Raw genomic sequence first — 15,940 nt, forward strand, 5'->3', positions numbered from 1 at the left:
CTAGAGTTCAGGTTCCATTCCGTAGCTCTGGGGGCTCGCACCGAGTGTCCACCCTCTCCTGAGCCACTGTACTTCCCTTTCGTGCCCAGGGCAGGGCTTGGTTGGGAATCCTGAGGACAATTCCTGCCCGGGCATGTCAGAGGGAACAAGTGAGCACACAGGAAGTCTGGGTGGCGAAGGAGTCAAGAAGAAAAGCTATGGCTGTCCTCAAGTGAAAATGGCTCGTCTAGAGCGGAATTCAGAGCAAGGACCAAGAGATAAATCGACAACTGGATTAGCAAAGGAAGCAAAACTTCCACTTTATTTTAGAAGTCCTTGAGATATAAAAGACAATAATTGCGAAGTCGAAGGCTAACACAAACCATGGACCTGAGTGTCGAGAGGACTCCAGGGGTAAAAGAAGATGGCAAGGTGCATGACTCAGGATTTTTCCAGCTTTGGAAAGTCAGAGAGCCCAGATCACGGCAAGAACAGCCAGTACTGGCTACAGATTCTTTACAAAGGTGTTTACCTGTGGGAAAGAGAAAAACCAGAAGTTAAATTTCACATTTTCCGCACGCTCTCTAATAGTCCACCCACACTGGTATGCAACCACGCCCAGGTGTTATGAATTAGGAAAAATCGGGAGGAAATGGGACCTGCGCAGGGTCACATTATGGAAGTGGCTGAGCTGGGAAGAGAACCCAGAAATTGCATTTCCCCAGTTCAAAAATACCTTTGAGGAGAAGTTGGCTGGGAAGTCAATTATTTAACAATTATTAGCCCAAAATGCTTTAGAGAATAGGGATATTTGTAACGTGCACAAGGTCCCGCAGGCTTTGGAGTGTGAAATGCAATTTGAAGCACAAAGCACAAGACCCATTACATTGAAGTCTGAGGCAAAGATAAAAGTGCAAAAAGGAAAATCACTAGAAGCAGGGGTTAAGGTCCTCCTCCTCCACCTTTTTCATGAGTTCTTCTTGTTTGGCTACTTCCTCAGAAAAATCTTCATTGACATCCAATACCAGTACTGGAATGTTCAGCAGAGCCTCAAAATGGAGCCTGCAAGAAGCATGAAAGTTTAGGGGACAGAAAAAAAGCCGAATCAACCTTCACATACTCACGACATCTTAATAATCCATAGAGCAGATCTAAAGTCACATGGCTTCTCAATGAAATTGCATGTAAATTACAGTTTAAAAAAAAAAAGAACTTAATAAAGTTGGCTGCAAAGAGGAAGGCTGAAATTTCTCTTTAGCCTTGAGATGGATACTGAAGGTCAGAGCCCCAAACATTTTAAGTGGACTACATACCAAGCCCAAAGGGAGGAAAGGCCAAAATCAGGACTGTCAACTTAGTAAAATGGACAATTTCTCTAAAAATTTTCAGCCCTTCACCCTGGGTCAACTCTATCACCATCATCAATCACAATGTTCAATCTAGGGAAACAAAAAAGCTGGAGAAACAGAACCTAATAAAATGCCTCTTAGAATATACACATTGTATCTCATATTGAGTTTCTCAGTTGCATTTCTAACCACTTTGTACATCTGAACCTTCTTATGGGGCTGCCTGTTGAGCTGGTGTCTGAGCACCTGGCTGTAGGGAGGCAGGTGTCTGTGTGGTACTGGCTTCTCCACTTACTCGGTTGTCTTGTGAACAAGCCAGGCTTCGTGCTGACCGTGAAGCTGTTTGAGATACTCCAGCTCAACTCCTTTCTCCTCTTCCCTGGCCCTCTGGTGGAGTCTCTTCAAACAAACCTAAAAGACAATCCCCAGGCCACACTGAGCTCATGTGTTATCCTGGCTGTGACGATGTGGTCCTCGGGGGCTCGGGGACCCACTCGTGACATCTGGGAATGATAAGCCACGACCTTACTTCTCCGGTCTTGTTTCCTTATTCAATCACAGGTTAACTGCAAACTTCATCCACCCTGGGAAGCTGTAATTACCCTGCTTTTAATCTCTCTCACCTCTGCCTTCCTCAGGTCCTCATCATCTCTCACCTAAACCATGGCAAGAACCTCTGGCTCTCTTTCTGGAGGCGGTGAGTGCATGGGATTAGCACAGGCCTTAAAAAAACCCACGATTCACTTCCTGTCTTCACCATGTACTAGTGGTGCAATCTTTATGGGCTTCCCATTCCTCCCCTCCACTCCCCCCGCGGGAAGCTGAGAGGACTCACCAAGGTTAAGGTGTGTCAAGTTCCTGGCCACAGCAGCTCTCCCCTCCCAGTGAGCCGCCTCCAGCCACCCTTCCACCCACCCTTCCACCCGCCCTTCCACAGCGATCCAAGAGAACCGCAGCACTCTCCTCGCTGCAAACACCTCCCAGGCTCCCTACTGCCTGTAGCCATAAAGCCCCAGGTTCAAGGAATTATCACATTTACAAAATGGTAAGTAATCTGAAACATGTCTTTCATAGCCTGTCACTCACTGACTCTGGAGCAGAAGGCAAACCCTACATAGATCAAAGATAAAACCAAGAAGTAAAAAAAGCGAGGCTTAAGACTAACTCTCCTTCCCTCCCCCTTTCCAAAGAGGGCATCATTCCATTCTGCCTTCACCTGGTACAAAAGTCTGAAGCACGCTGGCTCAGAGAACGTCATCTTCTCCTTTACCTGCCACACAAGGCTATCCCGGATTCTGGCCACCTCTCCTACCCCTCCACCCTCAACTTCCTTAGCACCTGCCTGGACTCAGGGCGGCAGCCAGATTGGACCCGTGGGACAGGCCGACCTCTTTCCCGCCTTGAGACTTCTGCTCCCAATGTTTGTTTTGCCTGACTGCTTCCCTTCCTCTCTCTAACTGGCAAACATTTCATCATTCAATATCATCTGTCCTGGGAAGAACAGGTAGATTAATCCACTGATCTAGGACTACCCTCTTTCAAACACTTAACTTTATTCCCAATGTAAACTTTAGGCCCAAATGAAGCACACAATATTCCCGAAGATGCAGAGTCCGTGCTGTGCATCCCACCTTTCCTCTAAGGAGACAAAATCATGTAAACAAATTTCATTTATGAGCTTATGTCCAACTTTTCAGATTGATTAACGGAGACAGATCTAACAGGTTAATACTTTTAGCACTTAACTCCTCACTAATCTTCTCCCCTAATCATTTATCATCCCAAACTTAGATCAAGTCCTTATCCTTGGGACTTTACAATTTAGTTAGATAATAAATAAAACAATATGCGAAACAGTGCATCAAGTGCTAAACTGTGAGGTCTGGACCTTTAGGGCAGCAGTCCAGATAAGGGAGGGAGCCACTGGGTCCCAGCGGTCAGAGAGGCGTTCCCCGGCGGAGGCAGGAGCTCCCCCTTTATCTCTGGTACCAGCTCCCCAGCACCTCGGTAGGCCCCGGGGAAACACAGGCCACCGGTGGCATTTCCACTGTAGCAGGGGACAGAGGGAAGTGTGCACAAGGGGCACGGCGGCTGGGGGCCACAGTCTTGTCTTGTTCAGGGCTGAGCACTAGGCCGGCAGAGCCCATGGTCAGTAAGTGTCTGTTGCCCGCCTTCATTCGTGGCTTGCAGTTCTGACCTCGTCCCCCAGCTCCATTCACCTTTGCCTCCTGCTTTCATCTTTTCCTTTTCTACTTTCCCTCACCATGAACCTGCTTTCTCTTCCCTCTCTTTCTGCCCCCACACCCCACCTTCACTGCTGAGGGCTTCAAAACCTTTCCCGTTGTTTGCCGCCCCCCCCCCCCCCCCCCCCCCAGCACACGGCCCTCCAGCCCCGGCTTCTGGCAGTGCAGTCCTCCGTGCCACCCGCCACCGCTTGGAACTCTTTGCGTGCCTTCAGAAGTATTTCATGCATATACACCTCACCCCACCTTTTAAAAAAACACCACACTTGTAAAAGGTGTCCCACCACACACACTGTGCCAGCTTTTCTTCACTTAATAATGCCTTAGAGACTGTTCCGTTAGTATAGTGCTTTCCCAAGTTTACGGTGTCAGAGTTTTCCAGTGTATGGACAGAGCATGATACACCCAACTGGCCCAATGGTGACCGCCTAGGGCGTTTCCAATGAGCTGCTATTACAAACAGTGCTGGCTTGCATAGGAGCCACTCTGCCCGTGTGGGAGCATATCTATGGAGTAAATTCCAAGGAGCAGGATTAATAGGTAAGCTCCCATTTTGAGCATTTGGCAAAATTCTTGTTTTACTGGTAGGGTTACAACAAATTCTTTAACAAGTCCTGTGCAAGCAGTGCTCTAGTCCTGTGTGTGCTGTGATCAGTCGTCATGGGGAGGACACACCTGAGTGTGACTAAGAAAGACAGTGGGGCTATGAATAAGGGGGGACCCTCCTGCTGACCTGCCCCCTTCACCAACCAGCCCAGGAGGAGTGGCTGCTGGGACGGCAACTGGACTGCGACTCTGCTGGTGGGTCTGGCCACTGTGCTTCCCAAGCCCAAACCCCATGCCGCCAACAGTTCCCGGCAAGGCCTGGCTGGCTGTGCAGTCTTCCTGATTCCATGGGGTTGGGTGGGGACACTGAGGCCCAGACATCTCTCTTTTGACTCATTTTTTTTATGTTGGTTTGCTTGCTTTTTAGAACTTAGGGAAGAGCAGGTAGAAAGGAGCAAAATGCCCTCCTTAGGTCCATCTCACAAGCTCTAAACTCAGTATTTCCCAGGGCTCTGTATTAGAATATGGGGGCAAGTGCATGGCTTTTCACACAGAGATGTGGTTCACTTCTGTTCTGCTCTTCCCTTGGATATCGTTACCTCTGAATCTCCCAGAAGGGGTCAGGGGTGACTCTGGGGAAGGATATCAGCATTCCTGGGTCTCTGGCTCTAAAACCGTCGAAAGAGCATCAAAATCCCCATCCAGTCTTAAAGCTTTTTTGCTTTTTCTACCATTAAGTTGCAAGAGCCCTTCAAACCCCCTCATTCTACCCCAGCTGAAAGACCTCGGCTAGTCTCTCCGTGAAGACACATCAGTCACATCCTCCTCATCGTCATAATCGCCACCACTGTTGTCATCATCACTGTCCCCTTCTCACAGTCATTCCAAGTGCACAAAAAAGTGAGGAAGACTTTTTTGCCGGCCTTCTTCTCTCCAGCTACTACAAGCCCATGTGTTGGGCTCCCCACTATCTTTTGGCCCTGCTTGGGCTGCTCTCAGGCCTGCTCCATCCACAAGGCTCAGGCCTGTCTCTAAAAAGTGTGGCCTCCCATCAGAAGGGAGCTTTCCTCCTAAGATTATGCAGTATACCTGACACGTGACCACCCATTACATAGGAATCAAAAGCCAGGAGCAACACACCTCTCAAAAAATACCTCCAGCCTTGACTCAGAATCCCACTCCAGAAGAGCCCTTAGAGACCACTAGCCTGAGCCACTGGATTTGACAGCAAGGACCCTTCCATGGGAAAGGCTGCTAGGGGCTGTCCACGGTCACTGCCAGGCAGAGACTTCTTCTGTGACATCACCCTATTCTGTATGAGGCTGGCTCCAGGGTCCAAGCCAGAAAGTCAAGGAATGTAACTTCTGTAGTCCATCCTGACTTACCAGTGGTACCCTTAAGGCTCAAAAGACAGCTAGCTGTAAATTATGCTAGTATCAGGGTGAGGTAAGGAAACTCTCCACTTCCTCCCGGCATCCTATTCAGGAAACCATCAAGACCATCAGACTCTGAGGACCCAGCTGGAGGAAAGGGAAAGCCGAAGCAGTTGGCTACAGGTAACCTGGCCAGAGGAGCCAATCTGCAAACCCTGGCTGAAAAAGACAATGCCCGATTTTCTCTATGTTGTTGTTCCATCGAGAGGGACCCTTTCTATCAGTCATCCGCTTTAGCCCTCTGCCACAGAAAGCCTGTGGGAAACAGGGTGCTCGATGCCAGAAGGGGAGGGTGTGACCCACACTGCTCTCCATGTTCCACATAATACCCGCCATCTCCTTTCTTCAACCAGAAAATCGGGTGTTGGAGAACATCACCTCTTAGGTTTCAGACAGCCCTGAAGATTAAGGCTTGATGTTCCGCATTACCTGGGGAGTAGCCTGGAGGTAGATGAAGCCATGTAATCTGAGCTGGCTGGCAAACTCCTGCAGGAGAAAAGAATGCCAGTCTTGATAGATATGCCATTCGATGTTATTGAGGGAACCATTTTCAAAAAGATTCTTCGCAAAGATATACCTGGTTGGAAATATAGGTGGGATTGGGGGAGGGGATCAGAATGGGAAATGGAATGAAAAGCAAAAGGGAAAGAAGCAGAAAAATCAATAACCAACTTGTTCCATGTCTGTTCAAGCCGCTTAACCCTTCTAGCTCCTCATCAATCTTTAAGAAATCTGAATTCTTAACCTGTATCTCCTTCCTTGTTCAACAGTAAGATGGGAAATAGCATGTCAACTCTAGAAGCCAAAATCACAGCTCTCCAACTGGATTAATCTACTGGAAGAACAGGGGCAGTGGAAAAGACGATCTTCGGTCCCCAGCGATTCTCCCTGCTGGAGGCCAGTGAGAACAGATAGCATTCAGGGTATGCAAACTCACAATTCTGAGATTTATTTATTATTGCAGCCAGCCCCTAAGCCAAAAAAACCATCTCGGGCTTATGAGGGCTTCCCAGTCTCCAGGCTGCTGATCCATCCTCTCGTGTGGTCAATAAGTGGAGAAGGAAATGTACTGAAGTGGTGTCACCTACGGAGCAGGGAATGCCTTTCTTATTTAATGCAGCGTTACCAAGAAAGCAGACCCTCCCCCAAAGCGCACAGGAGCCCTTACTCACTTGCTTCCTCTGCTGCTGAGCTGCTAATCCAGGTGCAAGAAAGCTCAATCTAAAAATCAAACAAGCTCGCCCCTTGCTTACTTCCACAACTAAAGGAGCATCTGGTAAATAGGAAATCAGAGCTAACAAGAACCCATTGCTTCAGAAGGGTCAATTCTGCTTTGAAACCTAAGGCATCTTGATACAAAACACAATTTACATCCTAAACAATGAACTCCAGTTTCTAAGGCAACGCTTAGCAACTGGCCACTTCTGGGAAAATGAAATTCAGAATCCTTGTGTACAAATGGCCCAGGGAAGTATACACCACAAGGCTGCAAGTGTTGCGATTAAGAGAATGGTGGCAGCGTCACATTCCTGAGTGTGAGCCTGGCCCCCAAATTCACAAACTGTGTTGCCATGGGCAAGTCATCAAACTCCCTCAGCCCATTTCCTCCTCTGTACAAAGAGGTAACAGTAGAACTGGACTCATAGCATTGTTGTGAGGACTGTATGTAGTCAAGGTGCTTGGAAGAGTGACTGGTGCAAAGTATTCAAGACATCTTTGTTACTATACCTACTTCTTTGCTAGGCTGTGAAGAAATTAATCTAGGAGCTCCCGAAGTCAACTTTCTCAGTCTGGAATGGGTTAGCTATCGTCTAGCTGAAGGCAACATGGAAAGATGACTTTTGTAACTCAATTTCTGAAAAATATTTTCAGCTTCTTCACAGGCAACTTAGAAATTAAAATGTTGGGGCGCCTGGGTGGCTCAGTTGTTAAGCGTTTGCCTTCAGCTCAGGTCATGATCCCAGGGTCCTGGGATCGAGCCCCGCATCGGGCTCTCTGCTCAGCGGAAAGCCTGCTTCTCCCTCTCCCACTCCCCCTGCTGTGTTCCCTCTCTCGCTGTGTCTCTCTCTGTCAAATAAATAAATAAAATCTTAAAAAAAAAAAGAAATTAAAATCTTATAAAGAAAAATGACGGATCGGTTAAGAAGCCCTTTAAGAGGGGCCCTCCCCTTTCTTGAGGATGAGCACTTATTTCCCCACAGCTGGTGGTGACGGGGTGGGAGAAAGCTGGGGTGCAGAGGACTATGGGGAGGGAACAACCACAGACTGCGTGCTGGTGCCGCGGAGAATGAGCTTACGGACCCAGGCATCAGGGCTCCTGTTCTAAAACCACATACTATTGTTGCTTTTAACTCCACCAGAAAAGATTTAGATTTCTTCCTCCTAGTCATCCACTCTCCCAAACAACTTGTGTTCCTCCTTTGGGACACACATCACACACATATGAGCACGTGTGCGGTCTCATAGTCCCCGTTACACTAGGGTTGACCTGAAAGCAGGAACTGGGTCTGCCTTCCTCACTGCTGCAGCCCCAGGGTCTAGCCCGGTACCTGAACATATGGAGATTTAACAAATCTGTGCTGAACAAAGGAATGAATGAATGAATGTTTTAAAGAAGGGAAAGGGTCTTGGGGCGCCTGGGTGGCTCAGTTGGTTAAGCGACTGCCTTCGGCTCAGGTCATGATCCTGGAGTCCCGGGATCGAGTCCCGCATCGGGCTCCCTGCTCAGCAGGAAGCCTGCTTCTCCCTCTCCCACTCCCCCTGCTTGTGTTCCCTCCCTCACTGTGTCTCTCTCTGTCAAATAAATAAATAAAATCTTAAAAAAAAAAAAAAAAAAAAGAAGGGAAAGGGTCTAAATTATCATCACGATTAGAATGTATAATGAATTATCCTTTCTATCTCTAAAATGCCCCCTCTGAAGAAAACATCTAGAATGTGTAGCTGCCTATAGCAAAATCAATTCTCATATCTTCCTTTACAAGAAAATGTTAAGATCTTGTAGCTTCTAAACAAAGTGTTTCTTTTTCTGAGGGGTCTCTCACATGCCTAATTCACTATAGGGATGGAAATCAAAAAACCCATGGTGATTATATTTCCAAGTAACCAGGACAGTCATATGTAATTCATCTTCCTAGTCCAGGAGGCATGGCCAGGGAAAGCGGAGAGAAAAATATGCAGTAGTATACCCAACAACTGTAAAAGAACCAAAATCTACAGCTCAACCACTTGTAATTCACATATTTAGCTTTTATAAAGAGTAAACTGTCTCTTGGGGTAGAGAAGGAATATGTAGCCTATAGGATTTGTTCTATGTATCTTGCATGGTTTTGAGATAATGTTAAAAAAAATCACATGACACAAGTGTACCCTTCTTTTTTCCCTCCAGGAGGTTTTATGGGAACACTAAGAAGTAGAACTAGGTTGTCTAACTTGAAAGTAAATGGGTAACCAGCTTAGCATCTTCAGAAGTAAATAGATGATGAAAAAGTACAATTATCAATAACCACAGCTGAGGGCACCTGGGTGGCTCAGTTGGTTAAGCAACTGCCTTCGGCTCAGGTCACGATCCTGGAGTCCCGGGATCAAGTCCCGCTTCCGGCTCCCTGCTCAGCGGGAAGTCTGCTTCTCCCTCTGACCCTCCCCCACTCTCACGCTCTCTCTCAAATAAAAATCTTAAAAAAAAAATAAAATAAAATAACCACAGCGGGGCAAGAAGGGAAAACATGCAGCACTGAGCATGGGGCTTGTGGCCAGTGAAGGGCTCAGGGTCTTACCTGTCACTGTACACGGACCTCTCAAAGATCTGTACTGCGTTCTCGGCCTGTAACAGTTTCTCAGGGAAGGGCTCCAGCTGTACTTTCAGGCGGCTCATAAAAGATAATGTCTGGAATGTGTAGGACCATCGTGCTGGTTCCTGGTACATCATATCCAGCAAGTTTCCAAGACTTTGGGCAGTGAAGGCCTACAGGGAAATTACAAAGAGGAGCATTTCCAAGAAGGTATATTTACCCCATGGTGTTTACTCCCCAACACCATGGTTTAATAATCAATGAGGGAAGCAATTACAAAAGTTTCCTTCTACTAAAGAGATATAATCATATCCCCCAGTTTAGTCAAAGCTATATAATCAAGGAAGAGATTTTCCTACCTGATAAAATGAGAATTTGAGAGGGAGAGGACACGCCACCTTCAACACACCAGAGAAGAGCAGAGGAAGAACCACACATACAATCAGCACATTCACTGACTGGTTTGTGGAGTCTGTCTGATGAGCAGTTAACCAACAACCATCTAAGACTACTTGGAATCAAATCTTCCCATTTTAACACTATGTTGCCTCTCTTTTGAACTTTCATCTGTGGCTATTTCTTTACAAAACTTCAACCCAGACAAGAAAGCAACGGATTATTTGAAAATCCAACTAACCAACCAAATAGAATTCTCTCTCTCAAAGAAGGGATGAAAACAAACAAACAAAACCTTCCTCCTCCATTCTGGAGACTTTATGAAATGTATTTGAAGACCCACTTACTCAGCGTGTGCAGGTGGGAACATGTGTGAGATACTCAGAAGCCCTGGACTCTTTCCTGGGCTCTGCCACTGACTCAGCACAAAAGTGAATCCATTCACTCTCCATTAACTGAAGGCCTACACGGATGAGGCGCTACATAGGCTCAACGCTGTAAGGGGTTTTATTTTCAGTGTTCACTGTGCTGTTATGTCATTTAATCTTCAAAACAGCTTCATGAAGAGGGCACTATTGCATGCTCATTTTCCTGAGGGGCAAATCCACTCATAAAGGTTAAGTAACTTACTTGTCCAAGGTTTCAAGATGAGTAAATGCAGAACAGGGACTCAAACCTGGCTTCCTGTAACTTCATTCTAATGCTTCTCCATACAAAGACAAGCTGGGAAGTAAATGATACATAGAATTTCCACAGATAGAAATGGGGACTAAGAGCACATATGGGGTGGAGAGAAAGACGGAGGGGGAACTAGGTTAGACAACCACAAGTGGTCCAGTCTGGCTAAGTATCAACCACAGATTCCAAAGAAGGATCCCAGCCCTTTGAAAGACTTCACGGGGAGCAATGCAGGTAGAGCAGAATGGATCACAAGATGTTTTCCCTCCTTCCAATTCTCCAACCCGCAAACACACAGCAGTCTCACAAATGACCCCCGGTTAAGAGTTGGAAGTAGAGGCAGGGGGACAAATCTAAATCCACTTGAGTCTCTGATGGTGTCACCAGAGAGAGTAGAGAGCCCTTGGGGTGCAGCACAGTTACGAGACTGTACGGAAGCCCCATGAAGGGAGTGAGGTGCTGTGTACAGATGTACTAGGTTGACTGGGTGGGAGCTATTCTATCAGCGGCCTTTGGGCTACCAAAGGGAAACTGTTCTGGAACAAAACTCTGTTCAGGGCCTACACAATTTCTGCAAGAACCCATCTCAGCTACAGAACAAATGCAAACATCCCTTCAAACATATAAGCAAAGAGAGGAACAATGACTGGATATAGTAATATTCAGCAATTCAAAGGGAGAAAACCAATGCATCTGCTCAGGACAAGCAGCCCCTTAAGAGACAGAGCTGTTGCCAGAAACAAAAGAAAACAAAAATCTCAATGAGATTCAAGAGACTGCCACATCGATAAGAACAGGCTGTCATAAAAACAGGAATAATATGAAAAGAACATTCTTAAAGGAGAAAAAAAATGCAATTGCCAAAACAAAGCACCCTATGAAGACAGTAACGAGCAGATTGTACACTGCAGTAAACCTAATTAGTGAATGTCATACAGAACATCAGCTCAAGAAATTTTCCTTAAACTAAGAGGAAAAAAAAACCAACCCAGAAAATTAGGACAGAAATGAAGACATACAGGATAGAAGGAGGAGATGCAATGTATACTGTAGTATCATGCCAGAGTGTTTTTTGCCTTTCCTTTCTTTCCTCTGGAAAGATATATCAAGTGTAATGTCACTTGTGTTCCACCTCACAGTAATTAATATAATTTTGTATCACAAACAACTTTCCAAACAAGAGCTAAAATGATCCACAACTCCACAGTATCTGTAGTTCAGACAAAGCTACCTAAGGAAATGATGTTCCTTCTCATGAGACAAAAGTCCAATACAGAGACGGGAAATGCCACCCCCAGCAAAGAGATGAGCAGAGGAAGACCATTACTCATAAGGCATGTGTCTCCTTCTCATCAAATTTCATCATCACTGAGAATCACTAATAGAACCATGTAGTAGCTCTAAGTATTTAAGAGCAAAGTTTAAAACTAGAAGCTATAGTAGGAAGGAATTGATCTGATAGCAAAGCTAAAACAAAAGAAAAAAATTAAAGAAAATTTCTGATGTGAGACTTTCAACCAGAAAAATTCAGAGTACCAGAAAAGATTTCATATATATTTATATATACAGCTTTCATAAACACATACACACACACACACATGCACACACAAGAACCCAAAACTGGACCTATCTTACCAAAATACCAACAATTCAAAAAAACAAAACAAAAATCTAACAGCAGGGAAATCACATGAATTACTTATTAAAAAAAAAAGATCAGAACCATATAATACTTCTCTACAACAGAAACTACCTTTTATATTACAGAGCAAAAGGAAGACATTTTTAGACAAGCAATCACTCAAATTACACCACCCACATGCCCTTTCTGAAAAAAAAATCTCTAAAATATATTTCAACCAACTGAAAAATTAAGAAACGGTAAGATGTGGAAATGAGAAAACAGTGGTCAGTGATCAACCAGGAGAACAGAGTTAAGTATAACTAAGGGTGTAACTAAGGAACTATTATTTATGTGGCTATGAAATTGAGTGTCACATTTCTATTGTTAAAAAAGAAATTTCACAATGTAAAAACATGCTGGATCTACAAAATTTCAGATAATTTCAATATACCTGGCAAAGAAGGTAATAAAAAAGTAGTAGAATTCTGTTTTGGCTTCTTTTTCTCTTTCACAGAGGCTCTGTTAACATTGAAAGATAGGTTTAAACATGTACATTTTTTTTTTTTTTTTTTTTTTTTTTTAAAGATTTTATTTATTTATTTGACAGAGAGATAGACAGAAGAGCACAAGCAGAGGGAGTGGCAGAGGGAGAGGGAGAAGCAGGCTCTGCACTGAGCAGGGAACCCGATGTGGGACTCGATCCCAGGACCCTGAGATCATGACCTGAGCCGAAGGCAGACGCTTAACCATCTGAGCCACCCAGGCGCCCTAAACATGTACATTTTTAATTTACATGTTTCCCGTTAGATAAAAATAGTAAGTTTACCATATAAGGAAAGGGAGAAAAATGAAAGAAAATATTAAATATAGCAAAAAAGGAAAAAAAAGGGAGATGAAAGCACAAAATAAGCTGATAGAAATAAGTTAAACACAATTATAATAAGAGAAAAATTCCCAGGAAAGGCAAACCCTAACACTGGGTAAAAACTAAAAATCCTGTAAGAAAAATACCTAAAACAAAATGACATGTATTAATTAAGGACAAAGGGACAGTGAAATCCACCAAATAGATGCAAATAAAAAGAAAGCAGATGGGGCAAAATTGTATTTTAAAAAAAGCATTATATGCTACAAGAGGGTTTTTTTATAGTAATAAACCAATAAAGACTACACAAAGGAGTCGTGAACCTTTTTACGTGCAGTAATAAAGCCCTGAAATTTAGAAATATAAGAGCAGAGCTGATTAAAAATACAAGGAGAAATGGACAAAAAGCACAAACTTTAACACACTTTTCTCATAATTTAATATAAAAAGTAGACCCCAATGAGAACTCATTTTTAATTGTTATTAAGTCATTATTATTTTTCACATATCTGAAATTGATGTACATCTTACAATGTTTAAGTTAAACTTTAATAGACATTTTTATTATTCCTTAGAAGTATTATTAAATTATGTGTCTTACGATCAATGGCATCTTAGAATTTGTAATATATGTCACACCAATTCCATACCTTAGAGATAATATATATTCTTCTTAAAAGTCCATGGCACATTTACCAAAATTGGTCATACACAAAAATCAATCATACGTAAGCCATGAAGAAGACCTCAGTAAGTTCCCCCAATTAAAATTGTATAAGCCATGTTGTCTGACCATAACAAAATAAAATTAGAGTAAAAAAATAATGCACACACAAAATCTACTCAGAAAATGTAAAATTGGGGCACCTGGGTGGCTCAGTGGGTTAAGCGGCTGCCTTCGGCTCAGGTCATGATCCCAGGGTCCTGGGATGGAGCCCTGCATCGGGCTCCTTGCTCCGCGGGAAGCCTGCTTCTCCCTCTCCCACTCCCCCTGCTTGTGTTCCCTCTCTCTGTCAAATAAATAAATAAGATCTTAAAAAAAGAAAGAAAATGTAAAATGCCTTAAAAATAATTCTAGGGCAAAGAATAAATCAAAAACTACAATTACAAATTCGGTATTTCAGTTAAAATCTTATATGTCAAACTCTAAAAGACAAGGCCAAAGCTTATTCCATGAAGAAAACTTTCAGTTGCAAATGCTTTTATTATTAAGGAAAGAAAAAAAGAAAAATACACAAACTAATCATTCAACCTAAAGAGCTTTAAAAATACAGAGGATCTTAGAAAGAAAGGAATAAATTTAAAGGCCAAAATTAATGAATTAGAATGCAAGTCCCCACAGAATTAATAAAATCCATTAACTGGGTCTTTAAAAAAGAACAATCATCTATCAAATCTATCCCTCCCCAAATATTAACACAAACAAGCAACATCAGACAAAAAACACAGTAATTCTGGATTAAACTATTAAAAAAATACAGGTACTACTTTTATACAATTAAATTTGAAAATCTCAATAGAAGGGCAATTTTCTAAGAAAACAAGGTTATCGAAATTGATTCAAGAAGGTGTAAAAACAAACAAACAAACAAAAAACCACAAACCCTGAATAATAGCTGAGGAAGGAACAGTTGTCCAGCAACTATTCCACCCAAACAGCACTGAATCCGTATTATTTAAAAAATGATTTCTATCCTAACTTCAAAGAATAGATAATTCTTACACTAAAAGTCTAAAACTTCTCAATTCATTTTATAACCCCGATGGTAAAACCTGTCAAAAAATAGTAATACCAATTAAATATATAAATATACATGCAAAATTTCAAACAACCTATTAGCAAATTGATGGAATAGTGTACCATGATCAAAAGGGTTCATTCCAGAATGTACAGATGGCGCCATTATCAAATCTACTGACTAATACTAAGAGATTAAAACAGAAAAACCCCATGGTTATCTCACTAGATACTAAAAAGGCTTTCGATGAAAATTCTACATCTGATCCTGAGGAAAACAGTTCCTATCCTAGTAATTAGAAAGGTACTTCCTCCACATGATCTATTGAAACGATTAACAATCACAGAACTTATATTGATACATTAGAGGTATTTCATTAAAAACAGAACAAGATAAGGCTGACTACCATCAGTGCTATTATAGTTAGTATTGCTCTAGAACTTCTACCCAATAAAACAAGACAATAGAAGTGAAGTATGGATATTGGAAAACTCTTACAAATGATAAGTATTTAGGGAAAACTATTATTTTCTGAAACCTCAAGCAAATAAAACAAAAAAACCCAATAATATTACAAGACAAACATAACAATTAACTGCTTTCCTTTAAAACAGTAACAATCAATTTGGAAAAGATGATGGGAAAACGGATCCCAGTCACAATAATAAGAATCAAATAACCATTCAGGAATAAACTAAACAAGAATACTACTATGATGGGCGCCTGGGTGGCTCAGTTGGTTAAGCGACTGCCTTCGGCTCAGGTCATGATCCTGGAGTCCCGGGATCGAGTCCCGCATTGGGCTCTCTGCTCGGCAGTGAGTCTGCTTCTCCCTCTGACCCTCCTCCCTCTCATGCTCTCTGTCTCTCATTCTCTCTGTCTCAAATAAATAAATAAAATCTTTAAAAAAAAAAAAAAGAATACTACTATGAAAAGTAAATAATGACTTGGGGAAAATGAGCCTCCCGTAACTTTTAAAGTCACATAAAGAGCAAAATAAAACCATAAAAGCAAGAGAAAGAAATGTAGGTGCATGTTTTTATAATTTTGGATTGTGAGAGTCTTTTTAAAACTTTAATACCAAAGGCAGTAATTATGAAGAAAAAGACAGATTTGACTACATAAAAACTTAAATGTATTATATTGCAAAATATATCATATACAGAGACAAAAGAAAAATGACAAACTGGGGAAAGGATCAGCAATATGTGATAAAGACTTAAGATACTCAACATACAATGAGTTCTTATAAAGCCATTACAAAAATTTGAAGATCACAGTAGGGGGGAGAAAAATACAA

General features: G+C 42.7%; 1 protein-coding gene across 4 annotated transcripts in view; it reads right to left on the reverse strand.

The window, feature by feature from the left end:
* Window positions 1-274: 274 nt before the first annotated feature.
* Window positions 275-15,940, reverse strand: part of DGUOK (deoxyguanosine kinase) — a 29,244-nt gene continuing 13,578 nt past the window's right edge. For 2 of the 4 annotated variants that reach the window (XM_064572303.1, XM_064572304.1), the window contains exons 3-7: window positions 9,324-9,511; window positions 5,980-6,127; window positions 1,624-1,739; window positions 910-1,041; window positions 275-511 (exon numbers count right to left, since the gene is read on the reverse strand). In XM_064572303.1, the coding sequence (XP_064428373.1) occupies window position 511; window positions 910-1,041; window positions 1,624-1,739; window positions 5,980-6,127; window positions 9,324-9,511 (585 nt within the window). In that variant the 3' untranslated portion in view covers window positions 275-510. The remainder of the gene's footprint in view (window positions 512-909; window positions 1,042-1,623; window positions 1,740-5,979; window positions 6,128-9,323; window positions 9,512-15,940) is intronic. The other 2 variants (XM_054509763.2, XM_045884757.3) reach the window with 1 other exon arrangement.

Source organism: Mirounga angustirostris, unplaced genomic scaffold (assembly GCF_029215605.1).
Source record: "Mirounga angustirostris isolate CCGP_5_RB_7025 unplaced genomic scaffold, mMirAng1.0.hap1 SCAF_10, whole genome shotgun sequence".
Lineage (NCBI taxonomy): Eukaryota > Metazoa > Chordata > Mammalia > Carnivora > Phocidae > Mirounga > Mirounga angustirostris.